Below are 24884 nucleotides of genomic sequence, written 5' to 3' on the forward strand. Positions count from 1 at the left end.
AGTATTGGGAAATAAAATACGTATACCCCCCTCAAGCATAATGTATGAAAATTGGGACAATAATGACAATTCTGAACGTTTTGATTCGTTTTCTGAGTACCACAGAACCAGTGATGTATACACAGGTTGTCATGATGTAGAACAACCAGGATCCATGGCATAATCCATATTTTCTGTTCAAAGACAATAACTTGTCTTGTGTACGGAATAATACTTCTTGTGTTTTATTTCAGATGATCATTCAAGTAATAAAAGTAGTAGTAAGAGTGCCCGTACTACATCCAATATCTTACAAGCAATCCGACCCATCCAAGAAGGCCAACAACAAAACACAGAACAACTCAAAGTGGTTAGTCATCAGTTATTGACCATCACTAGATACCACGAAGACAATCAAGTCATGTTTGGTCTGCGCAGTAAAGACTGGTTCCTACTCTGCATTGTACTACTTACACAGGTGCTCCTTAATTATTTCATGAAGTGAATATACTCTATATTTGCAGGGTGATATATGAACAGTGAGGGCGCCCTTCACTTTTGAAGAAAATAAACCCTGGATTGTAGGGTGACATTCAATATTGAGGGCACCCTTCACTTGTTTGAAGTAAATAAATTCCAGAATTGCAGGGTGGTATAGTAACATTGAGGGCACCCTTCACTTGTTTGAAGTAAATAAATTCCAGAATTGCAGGGTGATATAGAAACATTGAGGGCGCCCTTCACTAGTTTTAAGTGAATAATCTATATTGCAGGGTGATATAGAATTAAATCCTTCACTTTTTGATGAAGTGAGTAAATCTCCATATAGAAACAATGGGGTGCCATTCACTAATTTAAAGTGAATAAACTCTATATTTGCAGGGTGACATACAATGTTTAGGGCATCTTTCACTATTTTGTGAAGTGAATAAACCATATTTTAAGGGTAATATAGAAACATTGACAGTGTCACTAGTTTGATGTAAATAAATTCTATTTGCGAGATGATATACAATGTTGAGGGCAGCCTTTCTGAAGTGAATAAATTCCCTTATTTGTAGGGTGATATATAACTTTAAAGGTTACCTTTACTAGTCAGTATTTGCAGTTTTCAATAAAGAGCTGCCCTTCACCGCTTAAAAGAAGTGACTAAATTCCATATTTACAAGGTAATATGGAAACACTGGGGGCACACTTTACTTTCATGTCAATAAATGTCATATCTGCAGGGTGATATAGGATAATGAGAGCATCCTGTTAGATCATTTGAAATTTGTAAATATGTTAGTGAATGGATTATTTGATGATCAAGTGGTTTAGTAATGTTGTAAAGACAACATTTTTGAAGTTGTAGTAGAAAACTGTGAGGGCGCCACTCAAATGTTATGGTCAATATTGCCCGCTTGATAGGGCATTATATGAAATGATGCAAAGTCAGATATAGAGGTTATTGCAGGGTTAAAGTACTTCTGACACAATCAAACATCTCAAACACTTCTTTTTTCTCTCTTCACTTTACTTATTTGTTGTTATATTTTATAAAACTGTAAATAAATAGAAGGTGGCTGATGATGTATGAAGGATCTATGGGCCAGTATTCATTAGACTAGGTCAAAGTTCACAAGTTAATATCCGGTATATATTTTCAAGATTAGGGTAAACAAAGGTCAATATTTACCTTTCTAGGTCAGTGACCAAGTTGTGACAGTACACACCCAGCTGGGTCAATATTTACCATGTTAGGGCGATAATCACCAGGTTGTGACAATACACACCCAGCTAGGTCAATATTTACCTTTCTAGGTCAGTAACCAAGTTGTAACAGTACACACCCAGCTGGGGGTCATTATTCACCATGTTAGATCAATATCAATGCTATGTTGATATTCACTAGTCATTGTCAATATCTAGATCAATATTTATTATTTTAGGTGATTATATATATATGCCAGTTGAGGTCAACAAACACCAGGTCAAGTCAATATATGTTTATCAGTCTAGTGGACATTTATTTGTCTATGTCTTTGCAAATGGAGTTAGGTCTGTTACTTTTCTTTTAGGTTATTATTTACCGAGACAACTCAGTACTCATTGTTAAGTCAGTAAATAAACACCCTGGTAGGTCATTATTTAATAGCCCAACAGGTAGTTAATTTCAATATTTACCCTTCCATGTTTTGCCTCTGACAGTCTAGGTGAGTTGGTACAGTGGTACAGTTCAATGCTTATCCATTCAGGTCAATATAAAGTGGTTCATAACAATATTCAATCCTCTATGGAATCGTTCGCCCCGGCTAGGGTAATATATACCAAGCAAGGTGTGTTTGGTCAATATATGCAAGCCTAAGTCAATATTCACCATATACACCAGGTTAATATTTATCATTCTAGTGACCAGCCAAGGTTATCTATATACACCTTTCTATTCAATATTTACCAGTTTTAGTACATTGTACACAGAATGTCACAGTCAATATTCTGATGCCGGGTAATATTTCCTTATATAGGTAAATTATGTTTCAGGTCAGGTTAATATTTTCCTAACAAGGGCAATAATATTGATATTTTGTTGTCCATATTAATTCACAGTAGTCGAATGCTATGGTTAGGTAAACATTAGAAAGGTGTAAGTCTGCCACTAGAGGGCGTCTGAATTGATCAACATACTACACTGTTTTATCCATTCAGAAAATATTGTAAGAAATGTTGCCATTCCATATGCAATGTTTTGAGTGGCCTAGCTGTCGTGTTCAAACACTGACATTTTTAATCAAAATATTTGTAGTGAGACTTCTATTTTTTTGTCACACACTTTTGGTGTTTTTGTAGACACTTTGTAAATTTCACTGGATGAGTCTTTGATAACATATCCATTTCATCCCAACACAGAGTGCCTATACTGCCATGTCTTCTTAAACCCAAGTCTCCCAGTTTGACCCCTGACCTTTACCCTGTCCAGATCCAAAAAGAATTCTCTTTTCTCTGAATCTTAATACTTGGTGAAAAATTTCATTTTATCAGTTAACACAACTGTCACTATGAAGTAACCTTCCAACCCCTTTCTTCATAATAGTATGGTCTGATACGATACTTTCATGCTTCACAGATCAGTCCATTTATTTGTGAAATAGGGGTAATTAGCGCCCCATCTTCAAAATGATATGGTCCAATTTGATATTTGTATGCTTCACAGACTCATCCATTTTATTGATTGGGGTGATTTGATGCTCCTCTCTGCATAATAGTATGGTCCATTGTGATATTTGTATGCTTCACAGACTAGTCCATTATATGTGTGAAATAGGGGTGATTTGGTGAAACTCCTATCCAGAGTACAAATTAGACAAAAAAACAACTTTTATCATGTTAGGATTTTGTGAAAGGGATCAATTGGAATACATAGTTTATTATATCTGACAATTATATTATGATAAGATTTGTATGAGAGATACTGCTGTTTGAATATTGTACTAGAACATTTTAGCAGTTCATATTTAGACTTGTCACATTCATGTAAGCCAAGATAGACAACTACTTTTACAAAATTACAAATACTACATCAAAGGTCACAGATTCAGGGTACTAAATTATTTGGCAAACTCTTTTCCCAAAATTGACATTGTTCAAAATTTTTCAAATGATAAGAAAGATTGAAATTTTTATCAGTGATTCTCATTGGCTACTGTGCATCACATGGTATACTTTTCCTGATATTTTGGATACAAGTTTATGTAAATGCATCTCATGGTCACCATTTGTCACATGACACATTTTGCTCAAGAATTATGGATGACTTTGATGGAGTTTTTGTGTCGGAGATTCTCATTGGTCACCATCAGTCACATGACTCATTCCAAATATATTATGGGATATGAACAATTGCAGTCATCTTTTCTAAGTTGAAATTGTAGTTTTTGAAATGACAATATTGCACAATATTGCAAATTTGTCACAGAAGCAACAAAATATGGTTATTATTTGTGAGCGATATTTTTAAACTGCGGCTAAGTTGTTTCTAGACTAGTACAAAGTTTTGCATTTATTGGCAAACAAACAATTAAAATTATTAGGGGAAAACTTATATTTTGATTTGTCTTTATGATTATTACCATATTATATTATTAGTAATACTGTTACTTATTTGTTGTATTGTTTGTGGATCATAAAAAGAGAAACTTTATTATTATATATCAACATAACATAACATAACATAACATAACATAACATAACATAACATAACATAACATAACATAACATAATTAAAAACTTATGGGATCATGGATGAAGCATCTTAGCTTTCATATCATTGTCTCCTTACAGGAATGGTTGCCACATTTTTTAGACATCCACAGTGATACAAGGCTCCCCAGTGTTTTGTTCTACAAATTTGAATTTTTTAACCATGAAAAAATTGAGAATGGTTTTGATTCAAGAAATGGTGTTGCTCTGAAAGGTAGTGAAAGAAAATTAATGGCTAATAAACTCAGTTTTTACCTCCAGTGGGCTCGCTCTCAGATCAAGGGGCAGTGTTTAGATGGCGCTATTGATCAGTTATAACCATACCCATCTGTTTCAGTCACATGCATATTGCAAAGTTTAATGAAATCAAAAATAAATCATAATATTCTGAAAACGTAACAAATCTGCAGAAAATTTTTTTGGGAGCATGGAGCAGTTGACACATAGATAGAATCTTGGTATTGTCTTATGGAAGGATAGTAACAAATTTGTATTCACTTGAAATATTAACCAATTTATATTCACTTAGGAAGCTTGGCATGTTAACCATTTTATAGGGGAGCTTAGAATGTAACCGATTTATATTCACTTAGGGGGCTTGGTAGGTTAACCAATTTATATTCACTTAGGGGGCTTGGCAGGTTAACCAATTTGTATTCACATAGGGAGCTTGAAATATAACCAATTTATATTCACTTAGAGAACTTGGAATATAACCAATTTATATTCACTTAGGGGGGCTTGGCAGGTTAACCAATTTGTATTCACTTAGGGAGCTTAGAATGTAACAATTTACATTCACTGAGGGAGCTTGGAATGTAATCAATTTATATTCACTTAGGGAGCTTGGAATGTAGAGGCATAATTTGACATTCTGGGGGGGGGGGGGGGGGGGGTTGACACCGGTAGATTTTCAACACAGTACATTAGTTAACAAATTGACTAGTGTTGTCATTTTTGTATTAACAAATATATTCAGAGAGCTTTTGAAGAAAAAGAAAATGTGACATGGTCTTGTAATCTCTGTGAGACATGCTTAGATTTTATCTAAAAAGTTAGAGTGGTTGTGTGTAATCCGCTGCTAATGTTTTCAAGCAAAACATAGAGACAAGATTATTCATGTTTGCAGAAATGTTTTCATAGTGAACAAATGAAGGATACTTAGGTTGTTCATTGTCTGTTAGGGTGATCCTATTTTTTAATTGTTTCTCATTACTTTTTCATGGCAACTATGGGTTGGTCAGTCGATTTAAAAAAAAAAAAAACAGTAAAAAAATAAATAAAAAATCATCTTCATGTTTCTCTGCCTCTCCTTTTCCTCCTCTCTATCTTCTTTTTATTGCATTCCTGATAACAAACCCTTTCCCAGCTTCTCTACACACTTGGCATGTTCTCAGGTCCCCTATTTGAATAACTTCCGTCATGAAAGAAATGCTTTGTTCGTGAGCAATTGTTGTTGTCGCCGCCATGACTGTATATGATGTTGACACTTGCTTATTCTTATCGGAGAGGGTGCTGTTCCACAAAATATTAAGGGCGGGTGAAATTTCTTCTTCTTTTTTTTGATGTTGGAGCTAAAAATTTGGGGCGATCAGGTAATGAGAAATAATTATACCAATAGGGTCACCCTATTGACATCTGTCAACATGTTTGCTATGATACTGTGTTATTGTGTTTAGTCTATGTAACCACATGTAACAAAGACTTTGTCATTTGAAGTTAGTTTCTATCTAGTATTTAAAATGGGTTTCAGGCAATGTACTATATGCAATTGATATAGTATTGTAGTCAGTTGATATAGTACTATATGCAGTTGATACAGTATTGTAGTCAGTTGATAAAGTACTATATGCAGTTGATATAGTACTATATGCAGTTGATATAGTACTATATGCAGTTGATATATTATTGTAGTCAGTTGATAAAGTATTATATGCAGTTGATATAGTACTATATGCAGTTGATATAGTATTGTAGTCAGTTGATAAAGTATTATATGCAGTTGATATAGTACTATATGCAGTTGATATAGTACTATATGCAGTTGATATATTATTGTAGTCAGTTGATAAAGTATTATATGCAGTTGATATAGTACTATATGCAGTTGATATAGTATTGTAGTCAGTTGATAAAGTACTATATGCAGTTGATATAGTACTATATGCAGTTGATAAAGTATTGTAGTCAGTTGATATAGTACTATATGCAGTTGATATAGTATTGTAGTCAGTTGGTAAAGTACTATATGCAGTTGATAACGTACTGTATGCAGTTGATATATTACTATATGCAGTTGATATAGTACTGTAGTCAATTGATATAGTGCTGTCGTCAGTTGATATGTTCTCAATTGATATAATACATGTCAGTTGATATGCTACTGTAATTAGTACTGTAGTCAGTTGACAGTGCAGTTAGTTGATATAGTACTGTAGACAGTTGATATAGTACTGTAGTTAGTACTGTAGACATGATATGGTACTGTAGTCAGATGATATAGTACTGTAGTTAGTACTGTAGACAGTTGATAGACCTGTTGTCAGATGATATAGTACTGTAGTTAGTACTGTAGACAGTTGATAGACCTGTTGTCAGATGATATAGTACTGTAGTTAGTACTGTAGACAGTTGATAGACCTGTTGTCAGATGATATGGTACTGTAGTTAGTACTGTAGACAGATGATAGACCTGTTGTCAGATGATATGGTACTGTTGTCAGATGATATGGTACTGTAGTCAGATGATATAATCCTGTTGTCAGATGATATGGTACTGTAGTCAGATGATATAATCCTGTTGTCAGATGATATGGTACTGTAGTCAGATGATATGGTACTGTAGTCATGATATGGTACTGTTGTCAGATGATATGGTACTGTAGTCAGATGATATAATCCTGTTGTCAGATGATATGATACTGTTGTCAGATGATATGGTACTGTTGACAGATGATATGGTACTGTAGTCAGATGATATGGTACTGTAGTCAGATGATATGGTACTGTAGTCAGATGATATAATCCTGTTGACAGATGATATGGTACTGTAGTCAGATGATATGGTACTGTAGTCAGATGATATGGTACTGTAGTCAGATGATGGTACTGTTGTCAGATGATATAATCCTGTTGACAGATGATATGATACTATAGTCAGACGATATGGTAGTGTTGACAGATGATATGGTACTTTAGATAGTTGATAGTAACTACGATTCAAATGACAAAGTTTTTTTCATGGCGCAAGACTTATTGAGTTACTGGAAAGAAGCTTTTACAGTTTTTTGTTTTAAACAAATCTGGCAAACAGAGGTCTGGTGCTATGTTATAAGTAAGTTAAAACTGAATAATATTTGCATTAATGTATATTAATTAGTATTAATAGTAATGTTATGTATTGTAATTTAATATTCTATATTTACTTATAATCAGCATTGTGTTTTGAGAATATTTTATCATTTTTGAAATTGATTGGTGAGAGAGAAGGAGTAGTGTGTTGTGAGGGATTCTATTATGTAACAAGTTGTGATTCCTAGATAAAGAAAGTTGTTTCACCTAGATGTCAGCACTAGTGGCTGATAACTTGAAAAAAAATGTGTGCCGTGAGTACTATTATGTATGTATATGCAAAAGAACCCCTTCAGTGCAATAAGTCACTTATTTTCTGTTAATGATAGTACTAAGTGCATGAAGGTGTCAGGCAGGATTTGCACACTAGAGTGTACAAGCATGTATTTTCATTTTGTTTGTGCTATTTGTATTTGTATTTGCTTTAATTACAATCAATACATTACCTTCAAAGTTTTCCAACCACATTCAGCAACTCCTATATAATTATGGATAAAAACAAAACAATTTCTGTACAATAGCAACGAGGGCGCTGTTATGGCAAAAACAAAGTAATTTCGAAGAATTATGTAAGAGGGCGCTGTTAACAAAATTTCGATAATGTAAGACGGCACTGTTATGGCAAAAACAAAGTAATTTTGATGGCTCGTAAAAGAGGGCCAGTTTACAGCTTTAACATGGCTAGGGGAAATATTCTGCTTGAGGAATATCAAAATGTATTTATTTTTTTCAGTGATCCTTTCTAGATTAGGAAAACAAAGTTTTCTAAAAATTGGGATGTTTATAGACCCAGAATTATTTCTTGTATGTAAGTTAGGAATTTTTCCTGCAAATGTTATAGTTTTTGTTTATTAGTTGGGGTAATAGTGATAATGATATAATTATGGTACAAGATGGCAGACATATGTCTAACCTTCAGTATTGTATATTTATCAGATTTTAATTGTCATAATGTACACATATCAATAAATTTTATTCAATTGAGGAAGCCATTGTTTGTGATATAGTGTGTGTTGTTCTTGTTTGCATGGGTGATTTGTATGTTGGGCAAGCTAACATAATGACGGATTTCACATCTTTGGACCTGAATGTGAACCTAAAAATATAATTCAGTTGATACCTGACCTGACCTGACCTCTATCATCGGCAGGGGAGAGTTGGCGAGTTTCTTTACTTTGAGAGTCTTTTAAGACAATTTTAGACTATCCTGGTAATAATTTCACATCTCTAAAAGGCAGCATCATCTAAAATTAGCAAGTAAGGGTTAAAATGTTTAATAAAAAGTTAATACTATAATGACAGTAAAAGGTTGGTGCATATAATTGTTGGTTGACTGCATGAGTGACCTAGCTCTGGAAGTGAAGGCGTCCTAGGGGGTCTCCCCCTAGCAGATCGGGGGGGGGGGGGTGTTTGTATTAAGGCAATTTTTAGATTATTCATTGCCTAAGTTTAAAGTAATCTTTCGAAAAACTAAAGTTAAGGTGAGTTTTAAATGAGTTTCGTACGACACATAAGAATGGGCCAGGTAGTGTCCATAACATTGGTATAGTTGCATTACTATTGCAGATATAGTAAAGTCACTAGTATAGTACAGAATAGACTGTCAACAGTCGTTCGTGCCTTTTTGCTACGTTTTATCTAAAACTAAAGTCGTTGCCTCGCTCCGATCCGATACTATAACCGCGTACTGATCAGCGAGTGCCAGAGGCACGAGCTCGTGCGTTCGGTACTCACAGTTCGTGCATTCGGCAATCGCAGTTCCTATCAGTACGCATTAGTATTCAGTGCTACGGCGACGACTTTGATTTAGATGAAACGTACGTAGCAAAAAAGGCACGAACGACTGTCGACAGTCTAAGTACAGAACTTTAGGTGCTCATACCTAGCCTACTAGTGCAGGGGCATATGGGTTTTCGTGTGAAATGCATGTTAATTTTATGAAACATATATGGTTTCGTTCATTATAGGACCACATATAAAAAAATACATGTTGGCAATTTTAATCTTCAAAATTAGTCTGAGGGGGCTAAAATAAAATTTGGCCCCAAGACCCTATTCTTAACCATTGGTTAGGCAATGAAAACCCATGAATCCATGATTCAATCCATCATCTTTGAAACAAGTGAATATATCGATCCATCGCCCTTTTGTAATAAAACTTGGCGAATCTCATAGGGTGAACAGATTACACTAACCTAGATCGTGGTGGTGTCTGTGGATGGTAGGCTGGTAGCCTGAATGAGAATGAATGGGTACTCTTAAGTAGGTTTTATTTGAGTAGACGTGGTAACAAGGACAAAAATAGTTGACAAAACAACTACTTGAGTGGTAGACCTGATTGATATTTTTTTTCTCAAAATTATTGCCTAGTATTAAATTGATTTTACTGACACGAAAGAAGAGATTCAGTTGAGGTTAACTATACGAAAAGTTAAATTTACCCACCTTTACCCAACCTTTACCCTACCTGTGACCCACCTAGCTACCATCTCTGTCAAGGGGTAGTACGAGACAAAGTGATACTTTTGACTTCACAGTCCCAGGGGAGAGGTCACAGGAGGTGAATTAAGTCAAAGGTGTCACTTCGTCTCATACTCACCACATTTACACATCCTCTGCTAAAGATTTACCCAAATGGAAAGACATGGTCAAATATGACATATCGTATAGTGAACTAAACTCTAGTGAAAGTTACAGTGGGTTGAAAATACAGCAAACTCAACTTTTACAGAAGAGGATATGAACAATGAGTTCCAAAGCTACGTTTTATTTATTGATGTAGTATATAATGGATATGCAATATCATGTCTGGTAGCGCAGAATTTTTCTTTCGACAAGGCGTGAAGGAGCAGCAATGCAAAGTTTTGCCTGTACTGAAGGCATTCAGTTTACACCTGGTATAAACATATTTTTGATCAATAGCATAGCATCAATTGAATCATAACTATACAAAGTTATGTATTCGAGTAAATAGACCCAATTATTTTTATTTAAAACTATTGTCTAGTCTCTCACTCACGCCATTATGTCGTATGCATTGTCTACATTTCTACTAGTCTAGCTATTTGGTTGGCGTTACATGTCAATTCATAGGAACAACATGAATAGACGTGTTCTCCACTGTTACATTTGATTACGTTATTTCATCGAAATTCTAAAATAAAACAGAATAAAGGACAATGTAGTATAAAATAAAGATGATAAATCCAGTATCTGAATAATTTCTTTTATAATATTCAAAGGAACAATATGAATATATGCATATTTAGTTTAGTTATTCAGCGTGAAGGCACTCTTACATTCGATTATGCAACGAACTTCCTCTTGGTCAGTCATGAATAAAGGTTGAAAGTAACAACAGAGACACATTCTAATGTACCACCCAACCCCAACCACCAGCCCACCAGAAAATAGTATCTTAAATCATATTTTATTGCACTGTTAGCTATCATTCCACGTGTTTTAGTACTCAAAGAAAATCTGACATTCAAATCCTCAACGTAAACAACATGGAATGTACCCTTCTACATCTTTTGGTAATTCTCATACACAAATAACCTTCATTGCTGGGAATAAGTAGTCACATGCCAACTTCATGACTAAGTCTATCTCATTTTGACACCATTGCAAAGTGGGAAATTAATAAGCACTCATGAAATGCCTTTAACAACTATTCATTTACTTTTTAACATGATATTTCTACAGAACATAGAGGGAGAACTGCATACAGAACAAATAACAAAAACGTTCTATCTAATATTTGCAAGAGGTCCAATTTATGTAACTTGTATGCTAATATTGAAAGGTAAAATTTCAAATTTTGTGTAGACCTAAACTTGGACTCTATATCCTGTGTAGAATGTACCTGTCCAGGATTCAATACTACATGTGTAGATACGTATTAAAACCAGATGCCAGATCTGAAAAGGAATATTTTTAATGTGTGTATGTACACTTGATAACAAGCCACACCACTACGCCGAAATTGGTCAAAAGGACATATAATTTGGCAAGGGTCGTTCTATGCAATAAATGAATGCCTTTATTTTTTTACGATGCATGTACCCATGAATGTACATGGGCAAGGAAGCCACCGAGGCTTTTATAGACCCCTTACTGTTCCGAGGTGTTATCAATACACACTTTAAAATGATTAATTGATGTAGTCACAATAACCCTTTCTGGTAAACTGTTCCAAATGTCTATGACATATTGACTGGAAAAATATTTACGTATATCCAATCTAAAATAATTACTAAGTAATTACAATGATTTAATTGGTGTAGTAATAACAATAACCCTTTCTGGTAAACTGTTCCAAATGTTTACAACATGTTGACTGAAAATATATTTTGGTATATCCAATCTGGATCAGTCTTTAAATCATTTCAATCTATATCCCCTTGTTGTCGAAGTAGATACTTTGAAAAATACAACTGGATCAAGGAGAATATGTAAATGGAAAAGTTTATACACTTCCAGCAAATCAGCTCTAATTCATCTAGTTTCTAAAGTTCTCAGTTTCAATATGCGTAACTGTCCTCATAATTCAAGCCACCAAGCTGCGGAATCATCCTGGTGAAACGACGCTGCACTTTTTCCAAAAATGCAATATCCCTATTCGTATATGTGGGGAAGACACTGGGGAAGCATAGTCATGGTTTTGACTTACTAGTGCTTTAAAAGATAAAAACCAACCAGAGTATTCATAGTAACTGAAATAATTCATGGTTGGCGTACATTTTTGAAAGAATAGCAATCAGCAACATCAAACAATACAGGAAATCAAATAAACCGGAAGCATCATACATAATATGCAAATGATATGCAAATAAAGAAGCCAGAATTTATAATATTGTGATTAAAATGCAAAATTATACAACAGTCTACAAGTTTATAGTCTACAGGATGCCCATAAGTACATTTATACAGATATAAAGTAATCGTACAGTTCACATATTTTAATTTGCCATCAATATACAGAAAAACCATGATTTTACATCATTTATGAAATTGCTGCAAACATTACCCTTAATATTGAAATAAAAATTGAAAACATATATTTTTTAATTGCTCAGATGATGGGGAACACAATGAGATATGTTGGCAAAAATTAACATGAATTTCACACGAAACCCAAAAATCTGCCATATGCCCCGCACTATACTATGTATAATAGAAACTGGAATCTAATGAGATGTGGTGATTTGTAGTGTCGATAACATGCAGTGTCCGAACTAGACGTACACAATGTATAAATCCATTTATAGTTATACTGAAGAGTAGTACAATTTATTTAGATTAACTTCTTCTATCAATATTACCATTAGGGGAACTTTCAACTTTTGCCCAACATTTTGCCAGAAGTGCAATATATGTGAAGCATATTATCACTGATTATGAAATACCCGAGTATTTACACGACATGTTCTGTAACTAGTGTGGTAGGTAATACATGTATATGTATATGTATATGTATATGTATATGTATATGTATATGTATATGTGTATGTATATGTATAAGTATATGTATATGTATATGTATATGTATAAGTATATGTATATGTATAAGTATATGTATATGTATAAGTATATGTATATGTATAAGTATAAGTATATGTATAAGTATATGTATATGTATAAGTATATGTATATGTATAAGTATATGTATAAGTATATGTATATGTATATGTATATTTATATGTGTATGTGTATGTGTATGTGTATGTATATGTATATATATATGTATATGTATATGTATATGTATATGTATAAGTATATGTATATGTATAAGTATATGTATATGTATAAGTATAAGTATATGTATAAGTATATGTATATGTATAAGTATATGTATAAGTATATGTATATGTATATGTATATTTATATGTGTATGTGTATGTGTATGTGTATGTATATGTATATATATATATGTATATGTATATGTATATGTATATGTATAAGTATATGTATATGTATATGTATATGTATATGTATATGTATAAGTATATGTATATGTATATGTATAAGTATATGTATAAGTATATGTATATGTATATGTATATGTATATGTGTATGTATATGTATATGTATATGTATATGTATAAGTATATGTATGTATATGTATATGTGTATGTATATGTATAAGTATATGTATATGTATATGTATAAGTATATGTATATGTATATGTATAAGTATATGTATGTATATGTATATGTGTATGTATATGTATAAGTATATGTATAAGTATAAGTATAAGTATATGTATATGTATTGTATGTATAAGTATATGTATATGTATATGTATATGTATAAGTATATGTATATGTATATATATATGTATATGTATAAGTATAAGTATATGTATAAGTATATGTATATGTATATGTATAAGTATAAGTATATGTATAAGTATATGTATATGTATATGTATAAGTATATGTATATATATATGTATATGTATAAGTATAAGTATATGTATAAGTATATGTATAAGTATATGTATATGTATAAGTATATGTATAAGTATATGTATATGTATATGTATAAGTATATGTATATGTATATATATGTATATGTATAAGTATAAGTATATGTATGTATATGTATAAGTATATGTATAAGTATAAGTATATGTATAAGTATATGTATATGTATATGTATATGTATGTATATGTATAAGTATATGTATAAGTATATGTATATGTATAAGTATAAGTATATGTATAAGTATATGTATATGTATATGTATATGTATATGTATATGTATAAGTATAAGTATATGTATAAGTATATGTATATGTATAAGTATAAGTATATGTATAAGTATATGTATATGTATAAGTATATGTATGTATATGTATAAGTATATGTATAAGTATAAGTATATGTATAAGTATATGTATATGTATATGTATATGTATATGTATATGTATATGTAATGTATATGTATGTTTGAGTGTCACTCCAGGTGAAGTAATATTAAAGAATATATAGGTAAGAAACAGGGACAAGAAAAAAATCCTCAGTAATAGTTCTGACAAGGTCATGCCAGATTTTTTCTTCCATCCAAAATTTTCAAAACAGAATGAGCTCCGCTACTGCCAATGTCAAAAACAGGGTGCCCCCCCCCCCACCAATCCATCACCCCCCCCGAAGAAACTGACCGGTCCCTAACACGCGGAGAGATTTTTTACAAATAGATGTACGTGTGCCTTGCAAAAAAGGTCTCACATTGGGTTGTAACCTGTACTTGGAGACACTTAGCCAGCAGGGTTTTCTCTTTCATTCTCGATTCTGGGCTGAAACAGCACCCCCACCTCCCATGCTAGCCAGTGGATAGGGTGTATCCCCCTCCCACGATAAGCACTGTTTTTGAAATTATTGACAAAAATGAGGCCTTTAGTGTAATAAAATTTGGCATGGCTCCTCCCCCCCCCCGCCAATTTCTCCCTAGGTCCCCGTCCTTAAATTCTGACCACAGCCTAATCTCCCAACTATCATAATTGTTCCATCATTACCCGATAAATCATTTACAACTATATGTTCTCATTTGGGGTATTTTCTAAATTAAAACCTTCTAAAAGGTTGCATAATGTACAGGCCGAGATGTAGGCCAACATCCCGGTCACTTCTATAGCCCCGGCGTGACCATGACGACGACGACGACGACGACGACGACGATGATGATGTAAGCTGACGTAATCAGCACACAGCAGACGATATTGGCAAAACCCCTAAACACATTATACCCCCCCCCCCCTTTATTCCTGTTGGCATAACGCGCATTTACCAAGTATAATTGTGGTAGGGTAATATTTTCACAATCTAGTATTTCTTGACCTATTACATATAAAAGTGGGCGTATCGTACACCATGGGCGCTAGTAATAAACCTCAGTCATTCATTGATGATTCAAATATACACGCCGGTACGTGCACCCGGGCCCTCCACTGCACTACACCACACTAGACATACCCATTGGCTGAAGTAAAATGGTATGTTCCTATTGCAACTTTTACAGCTCGTCGTTCGTTTTATATTGACGTTATTCACAAAATAATAGAAAATGAGTTAACAAATATGTTAATATAATAGATAAATCAATGTAAAAAAAATTACGTTTTGAAATAATTTTCCCTTACAAAATTACGACAGAGGCTATTATTATTCATGTAAGACTCGAACCAGCGGTCTGTTTATTCCCCATTGCAGTCAGCTCGCCATGCAATAACGTCACGCCGAGAAAGTGCGTACACGGGCAGCGTGAACAAGGTGTGAGACGCAAGTTTTCCTCTATTGAATTTGATGAGAATACTCAAGAAATATGGAGGACCATCAAAATTCACATTCAACGAATAATTCTCACACAGCTGAGGGTATACCGGAGAGAATGTACCTTGAGGACGTTGCGTTCGTCTGTTCCCAATGCGGCTGTGTGGGACACACGGTTAAGGCGAAATCGACGCCCTTCGCAGAAAAACAGTCCCATGTCTACGATGATGGCACCACGAGTTATTTCTGGTAAGCTTACTTTAACGCTGTTTAAGAGGGCGAGTAATATTTTAAGGGAGTAAATAACCTCAGAGATGTGCACGTGCCCGGCGTGGCACGCCATGCAAGTGATGTGCACACGCATCGAACGTGTTGCCAACCGGTATTAAATGAGTGTGACCCGTATGAATAACACCGGGTCACCTCATACATATCGTCCGATCGTTCACGTGGTACATACTACTGCCAGACGACACAAGTTACAGAGAGTTGACTGAAAGCTGAAAGGTGCACTGTTGACTTTATACTCATTGCTTTCCCAGGATTTTATGTTGAAACTTTATCAGACCATGTTTTGTAACAAATCATTGATCGAGAGGAAAGCCTGTCTGTGACATATTATTCTAGTAAATAGGCAAATATTAACATTGTGATTTAAGAAATGTTGTATTTGTAGAATCAAAATCCTGACGCAAGGCAAATCGATCGATCTGTTTAATTTAAGTAAGCTATCCAATTTTGTCAATAAACGTTTTCTTTAAATTCTCTAACAACAGTCTCCATGGAAAATTTCAAGTTTTTAAAAATTAACTTGACCTTGTACCCTGTACAATGTACAATGTATTCAAGTTGTTTCATAAGGTCAGTTGTATTATGAATGGAATGCTCTAGATTAGGTCACCGTCCTTTCCAACTGGATTGGCTGACTTCCATCCCTGTGTTGCTGTCTCTATATTATACATATTGTATCTATGCATCTAAACATGTAGTGTAGGACAAAGTCCATAACCTTTTTGATATGCTAATGACTGATCTAACATTTTAAGTATTGCATGTATCGTTTTTTCATCCCCAGTTTATATCTGTGTTTTGTTTGTGTATCAAATTTACTATTCATATTGTCTCTACAGTTGTTTTGTTATGTGTGATTATAATTTTACTGCCATTGCTGTTATGCAAATTATAAATGAATTAGTGTAGAAACTATAAGTGTGGGCTCGTTTTCGTGCAATCTCTCTCTCTCTCTCTCTCTCTCTCTCTCTCTCTCTCTCTCTCTCTCTCTCTCTCTCTCACTATCTAGTCAAATGGCTTTCTCTAGCACAGCATTCCATTCTTACCACCAAAAGTGTTGTTTAGTGTTAATAGAGTATTTATTTAAAAAAATGTATAAACTAGGTGATTTTATCGTGTTCTCACATGACTTGCAGATTGAGTTTGTAGTAAACTGAACGAAGTAACCAATTAAAACTGTCTGTCAGTGTGTGTGATGGATTACTATTGACATGCTCTGTTCACCCTTTCCCCAGCCAGGAGATTCAGCTAGATTCTAGATTTTCAGTAGAATTTGTCCATTTGACTATACATGTACTTGGATATATATATGTGTGTGTGTGTGTATGTATGTATGTATGTATGTATGTATGTATGTATGTATGTATGTATGTATGTATGTATGTATGTATTGTATGTATGTATGTATGTATATGTATGTATGTATGTGTATATATATATACATTGTATATATATTGTATACATATGTGTATGTGTGTGTGTGTGTGTGTGTGTGTGTGTGTGTGTGTGTCATAGAAAATAAGCCCAAATGTATAATTGTTTTCTAATAAATCAATCAATCCACATATCATGTTAACTAAAGAATAAATTCATCCTACCAGTCATTGCATAACACGCTAACACAAATAAAGAGTTAATTAAAAACTAATCATTATTTGGGCAGGAATTCTCAGTCTTTAAAAACTAATTTGCTAAATTAAAACCCAAATGTGTATGTAAATTAGTAAATAATGACTCATAGTATACCATTATAGGAACAATTGATTAACTCATTCCATATAAGGGATATTACAATTTACAATGCCATTGTTGTGAATGAAATAGAATCTGAGAGGTACGCGAGATGATTTTATAATTGGTGATTCGGTAGATTATCTGCCTTTAGAAAATATTGACTACCAAGCTGATGTCTTCCAAATTTCACGTAATTCTAAGTCTGTGAGCCATCCCTTAAAGAATATCATTGCTTCTTACTAATATTGATAACCATTAAGTACATGGAGTCACGATGGGTGAATGGTTAGCGTGACCGGCTTGGAATCTACAGGTTGCAGGTTCGAACCCTGTCGCTGCCTGCTGTTTGTTTCTGAGTGGCTAAAGTCCTTGGGCAAGATTTGAACCATGACTGTGCTTCAGTCAACCCAGCTGTATAATTGGGGACCTGGTAGGATGTAGGTTGCAATGTGAAGGCTTTAATCCTATGCGCTGAAATGGCTGCAATGGATTGTATGCTCCTCGGGGAGTTGAGGAAGACTAAAGTGCCGTTGTGCCGTTCTGATCCGAGCCAGGGGTAATAAATTGTAAAGCGCGTTGAGCACGGTGTGGGAAAGCGCTATATAAGAACCCAACATTATTATTATTATTATTATATATATACCGGTTTGTATATTTTGTGTATTGTCTTGAAGTGTTAAGGGGCGCACTTTGTAATTGTATTGTTTTTGGTAGTTCAGTATTTTTGTTAAGGGAGGCAAGTAGGTCAAACTACATGTAGAGTTCCCCTGTCATTTTACCACGATTCCTCACTGATATCGTGGTATTATTAAACTTGTACTCTTGTCATTCTATGTCAAGGCAACATGCATCTACAATGTATTTCACAATGTTGCGTATCTATGTCACTTGTTCTGCTGTGTTCGAAATACAAGTCAAAACATTCAAAATTAATATTACTTTGATATTACTGGTGCTTATATAATTATGTTATCCTCCACTATTTTTCTTCATTCTGCCAGAAAATACTCATGACAAAGGGTTGTCACTACGCGTCTAACAACTCATAGGAGCAAAGGCCCCTTAGGTCACTCGTATGTTCCCTGGCTAAAAGGAAGAAAAATATTGTGGAATAACATCTATTGTATTCTGTTCTCGCAAACCATGTACCAGAGCATTCCACTATCTCAATGACATGTACATTTTGTATTGTATCAGTGCTGTAAAGGGATGTTTGGTTTTGTGATAATCTTGTACACATACTTTAGCCAAACATGAGCTTCTCAGTAACAGTTGGAGCATGTACATGTACGTGAGAATATTTTGTACTCAATGCTTGCATGCCAAATCTTTTCTTTCTGTTGTGTTGATGCAAAGACATGTATTGTACGGATACAGCAGGGAGGTGTGTGTTTTACAATGCTTGCACACCTACATGTACTTCAGCCATACATTGGACCTCAATTACAGCTGCATCATGCATCGCATGAAAGTATATTTACCCCATTCTCACAAGTATTTTTTTTCCTCTGATGCAATGATACATGCTGTATCAATGTGACAAGGAGATGTGTGTTTTACGGTGATGTTTGAAAACCTGTACATGTATATTAGCCAAACACGAGTTCTCAGTTATGCTATAATAATAATGAAGCGAATTTATAATGTGCCTGTCCTCTGAAGAGCTCTAGGTGCAGACACAGAACTATTAGTATTAACAAAAACGAGAGGATACAGAAAAACAATTGAAAACATAGGAAGGATGCAGAGAGAAGTGTGCAAGTGAGTGAGATCTAAGACTAAAATAGGTGAGTTTTACAGGCAGAGTGGAAGGACGACTTGCATGTAGAGTGAGTGTGTCTAAGACCGTAGGGAAGACTGTTCCAAACTGAAGGAGCAGTGTAGGCGAAGGAACACTCGACGAGCTTCTTAGTGATAAATGGTTTCTTTAGGATGTGGGAGTTGGAACAAGACCTACATGTAAGTTGTTTATGGGGAGCATGAAGATGAAGAAGCTGAGAAAGATATTCAGGACTGGTCACCTCCAGTGCAAGCATCGGACCTCAATTACTACAGACTATGTAGTCTCAACTCAAATACTACAGACTTTGTTCCTTTAAGTAACCGTTAGTCAAAATACGAAAAAATAAGAACAGTTTTGACCATCCTCGTTGAGTATTCAAGGACCACAAACAAACGTTTGGATGATATTAAGTCAGTGTGTTCCTCAATTAATGTTATACTGTAGCCATTTCTTATATATAATTTAGTAAACAAACAGACATTCAGATGGTCTTATTATTAAAATTTGGATAATCAATATTCATAAAGTTGATATTGTACTGTAGTCATTTCGTATGAATACATGTATTTTGATAAATCACTGACAACACTGGAGCCACACATAATAAAAAAATTGTTGCACCACTTGTCCAAATAGGATTTGACTCGTTTATAAATTATAGAGTATAGTTTTGCTGTGTATTAATAATTCAAAGACCCATTTACTGGGCGACCTTTTTCAATTTCTTTCCAATTCTATCAAAATATACGAGAATGATGTACAGTGTAAAGTAGATTCGATGACATTGAGAACTGACTACATGTACTTGATAGCAAAATTGTGTCATGTTATCATTTTTGTAGAAAAGCTCTGGGCAAAAACACATTATTTCTTAAAAGAGATTGTATCACTCCTGTTGCCTGCATTGACGCTTGCTTGTAACCAGAGTTCTCACTGAAGTTACATGTATGATACAAGATATGGAAGCCTACATGTATGCAAATTTTGCCTTCAGTCCTGTGCCATGCTTTTAAATTTCCATTCTTTGCTTCTAAATTATCAAATTATTCAAATTTCAATCGTTGTAATAATAATGCCAAAGTGGGCCATGATTATTATTGAAAATTGCTACTCGCATTCAAAAACTTTCTTGAAGTGAATCCAAAATTTTCTTTGAGTTTGACGTCACATCGGCATCATTAGGTGTGTACTACAATAGGCTACAAATTCAATGTGCCATGATTGTTCGAGTACTGGTAACGTGGTGCCTTACAGCATTCCTCTCAAAAATAATAAACACGACACATTTCACTAAATTTTGGTAAATGTGACACAGTCTGTACATTTCCATACCATAAGAGATAAAGAGCCTTAAAAAAATACAATTATTATGAGAACTCGGGTACATGTACATTTGTAGATCTTTAATACCATCTTGCCATTCGTAGAAAATGCTAATTTTTACTTTCAATCATAGCACATCATTGCTGACATGTTTCACATTGCTGGTGCTTAGGCAACAAAAAAATAAAAAAAAATTGTTTGGTTCTGGTAACCCAACCCAACCTATTTATTTTACTGCCATCCTACACTTTTTTTACTTACATTTTTCATTTGAAAAAATTATCGAAAAATCGGTTTCAAAGTCGCTCAAGAAATAGTGAGATTTGAAGACGTCATTGCCTTGTGTGATGGTGGAATACAGTATACCACACATTGTCTTCTGCACATACATGTTGCACGGAAAGTGCAATTACATTCAATGAGAAGTCTCGGTTGACATTTGAACAGATCCTTGAAGATAGAAAAAAAATCCTTCCTACATGTAACCACCTTATTTTGAAATTGGGCATTATCGGAACCACACAATTTTGTTTTGCCTTACATAGTGTAAGCTTATACTACATGGTGTTAGTAATAGGGATGTGGAGCACAAACAACGATGACAAATTTTTCAGCCTATTAAAGATCACAACATAAAGAATTCAATATACATGTATCATCTTATGAGTAATGTTCTTTGGCACCTAAAGGTAAATTCATTATATATAATCTCTGTGCTATTACTGTCTTCTCTTACTAGCGCACCGTGCTATCTTTTGAATGTCATCATATTTGACCTCAAGTCATGTAACATAGATTTACTACAGCCTCCTCGGAGCAGACAATTTTCTGTACAGTGTAGCACAGACAGATGCTAGCTGTTTTGGCCCACTCTGCATTTATACATTTTCAAACCGAAAACTGATACAATGAAATTTTAAGTAAAATGGTACTTTTACAGCGATTTTTGCATCAACGGAAAAGAAATTTCATTGAAAATAAGAGAACAAGAATCTTCGCCAGCTGCAGGCACTTCTACCATGTATAATTCCAAAGACTTTGAATGGATTCTGTGGAGATTATACAAAGTGCCAAAGTAACAAAAAAAATATTTTTTTACAAGAATTTTGTATGAGTGAAAAACGAATGACAAAATTTTCATTTTAGTCCATCATGTAGCAAAATGTGAACTAACTGATTTATATTTTCACAAATTTAGAAACAGACTATTGACAAACATATCTTAAAATGCAGTAAAAACAGTTTAACAAAAATAGATCTAGAAATGTGATGTGTATTCTGTAAAAAAAAAAAAGTGTTACTGAGATCTGGCAATAAATATAAACATGTCAAATTCTAAGCGTACTCTCTATACAGTCATTGATAGTGGTTTTAATTTTTGTCGACGTCAATAAAGATTGTGTGCAGCCTTCATAAATAAGGGTTGTTAAGGGTTTCACAAATTGTCATTAACATAAAAAAAAATTTCAAAAGAAAAAAAAATTAGATTTCAGACTTCAAAATAATTATTCAAACCTACATGTACATTCACATGGTTTTCAATTTTCTGCCATGTACATTCTTGAATTTAATACTGTCATGTTGGTATTTCATTTTCTATTTGCGTAAGGAAATATTTGTAAATATATATAAAATAGAAGAAAAAATTTGATGACCAGACAGGATATGAAGGCCTCACACAACAGCTATAAGTATAAGATGTGTATGTTATGACACAAGAATTAATCCTCTTTCTACCTGGGGGTGGGGTGGGGGGAGGGGGGTATTTGTACTTAAAAAAACTACAAGTTGGGAAAAACAGGATATTAAGAACAAATTTCACAACAAATTACATTTACATCTGTTTTATAATAATATTATGTAATAATAAATCGTCAGTTCAATCACCTCAGTTTACACAGATTCATAGTTTTTGCTTGTTACATGTACAAAATAAAATGTAATATCAATATTGTTGAATTGGCAAAAGAATGGACAAAACACATGAGACCTCTAAGAAAACTGTATCAGAACTACATCCTGCAGGAATGGACACACAGAATACAGCATATTGCTGTTATCCTGTGACTCCATAACGACCTCGGATTTTGTAGTTTGGAACCCTAAGAATTTCTGACCCTGAGTCCCAAGGACCCCAAAACCAAAATTGATATGAAACCGTGCTCAATATTCAGTATGATATACACGTAAGATAAATCAAGACATAACATTTTTGTTGACTGGATTGACAAAACTGATATGAGGAGATCACTGTAATTATAGAAATCTAGTGATGCCATGGGTTGGGTTTTGATGTTGTTGTTCTGTAAGTTATAATAGGTAGAGGTACATATAAAATGGATGTATACATGTAAGACCTATCTGAAGCATCTAAATCTGATTTGTGAATCTTAATACCAGCTTTGGATTATCAAACCATAGGGGAAAGGTCACTTTAAAAAGTAAACAAACCTTCACTGTTCAGAATTTCTTTGTGTACAAGTATGATATCTTTGTTTTCATCATACACAAAAACATTCACACATACACACACATACATCTATACATGTTCATGCATTTGCAAATACATACATACATACATACATACATACATACATACATACATACATACATACATACATACATACATACAAATGTATACATACATACATACATGCATACATACATACATACATACATGCATACATACATACATACATGCATACATACATACATGCATACATGCATACATACATACATACATACATACATACATACATACATACATGCATACATACATACATGCATACATACATACATACATACATACATACATACATACATACATACATACATACAAATGTATACATACATACATACATGCATACATACATACATACATGCATACATACACACACACACACATACATACATACATACATACATACATGCATACATACATACATGCATACATGCATACATACATACATGCATACATACATACATACATACATACATACATACATACATACATACACATACATACATACCTACACAAAATGTACCTACATGTACATTGTCATACAGGTACAAATACAGTGACCCATACAACTGTACACACTCATAAAAACAATACAAACAATGTAGTATACATGTATGCATAGAACTCTATCATACCCACATCATCTGTCTGTCTGTAATAAAGTGTACATGTATGTAATGACTAACATTGTATAAGACTTCTGTAGTAAAACGATACAAGTATCAAATTCTAACCACAGACTATTCTTGTCTATGTTTTTACAGGAGAGCTCACACTCTAACGATACTTTTTTGTATGATATTGGTATTTGTCTATGTGGCACTTATAGAAGAAGTCAAGGTCGACACATCATATAACGTAAAAAGGTGAGAACTTAAATTTATCTTTTTTGTAACCAAACTCCTTCATTTTAACAGTAATATGATCTGAGACCAAACTCCACTTTAAGACACAATAGACGTTACCATGGCTACAGGGAGAGGCTGGCCAACAAGTAGCCTACCTGTATCTACATCATTATACCATGCACGAGCCGAGTTGAACAAAAAATATGGAATATATACTCTAGTCATTCTATGTCATGACACCACATGTCTACGTCACTGGTTCTGCTGTGTTCGAAATATGAGTCGTAACGTTCAAAATTACAATGTACCATTGCTTTCCTCGATTTTTCTTTGATATTACTGCCGCTGCTATAATTGTGTTATTCTCCAATATTTTTCTTCATTCAGCCTGAAAATACTTGTGACCTAATGGTAGTCACTTCTCGTCTAGCAACTCGTAGTGACAAGCCCCCCATAGGTCTCTTGTATTTTCCTTGGCCGTACGAAGAAAAATATTGGGGAATGACATCTAAGTATTTGCCAGTATTTTGAATTCATTAA

General features: G+C 33.9%; 2 protein-coding genes across 7 annotated transcripts in view; both read left to right on the plus strand.

The window, feature by feature from the left end:
• Window positions 1-5092, plus strand: part of LOC144448675 (oxysterol-binding protein-related protein 8-like) — a 129740-nt gene extending 124648 nt beyond the window's left edge. For all 6 annotated transcript variants that reach the window (XM_078138956.1, XM_078138959.1, XM_078138958.1 and 3 more), the window contains one exon: window positions 234-5092. In XM_078138956.1, the coding sequence (XP_077995082.1) occupies window positions 234-484 (251 nt within the window). In that variant the 3' untranslated portion in view covers window positions 485-5092. The remainder of the gene's footprint in view (window positions 1-233) is intronic.
• Window positions 5093-15815: 10723 nt separating this feature from the next.
• The window catches only part of LOC144447927 (phosphatidylserine synthase 2-like), a 35838-nt gene continuing 26769 nt past the window's right edge, over window positions 15816-24884 (plus strand). The window contains exons 1-2 of the mRNA XM_078138028.1: window positions 15816-16093; window positions 24261-24362. Coding sequence (XP_077994154.1) covers window positions 15897-16093; window positions 24261-24362 — 299 coding nt within the window. The 5' untranslated portion in view covers window positions 15816-15896. The remainder of the gene's footprint in view (window positions 16094-24260; window positions 24363-24884) is intronic.

The sequence above is a fragment of the Glandiceps talaboti genome, chromosome 17 (assembly GCF_964340395.1).
Source record: "Glandiceps talaboti chromosome 17, keGlaTala1.1, whole genome shotgun sequence".
Lineage (NCBI taxonomy): Eukaryota > Metazoa > Hemichordata > Enteropneusta > Spengelidae > Glandiceps > Glandiceps talaboti.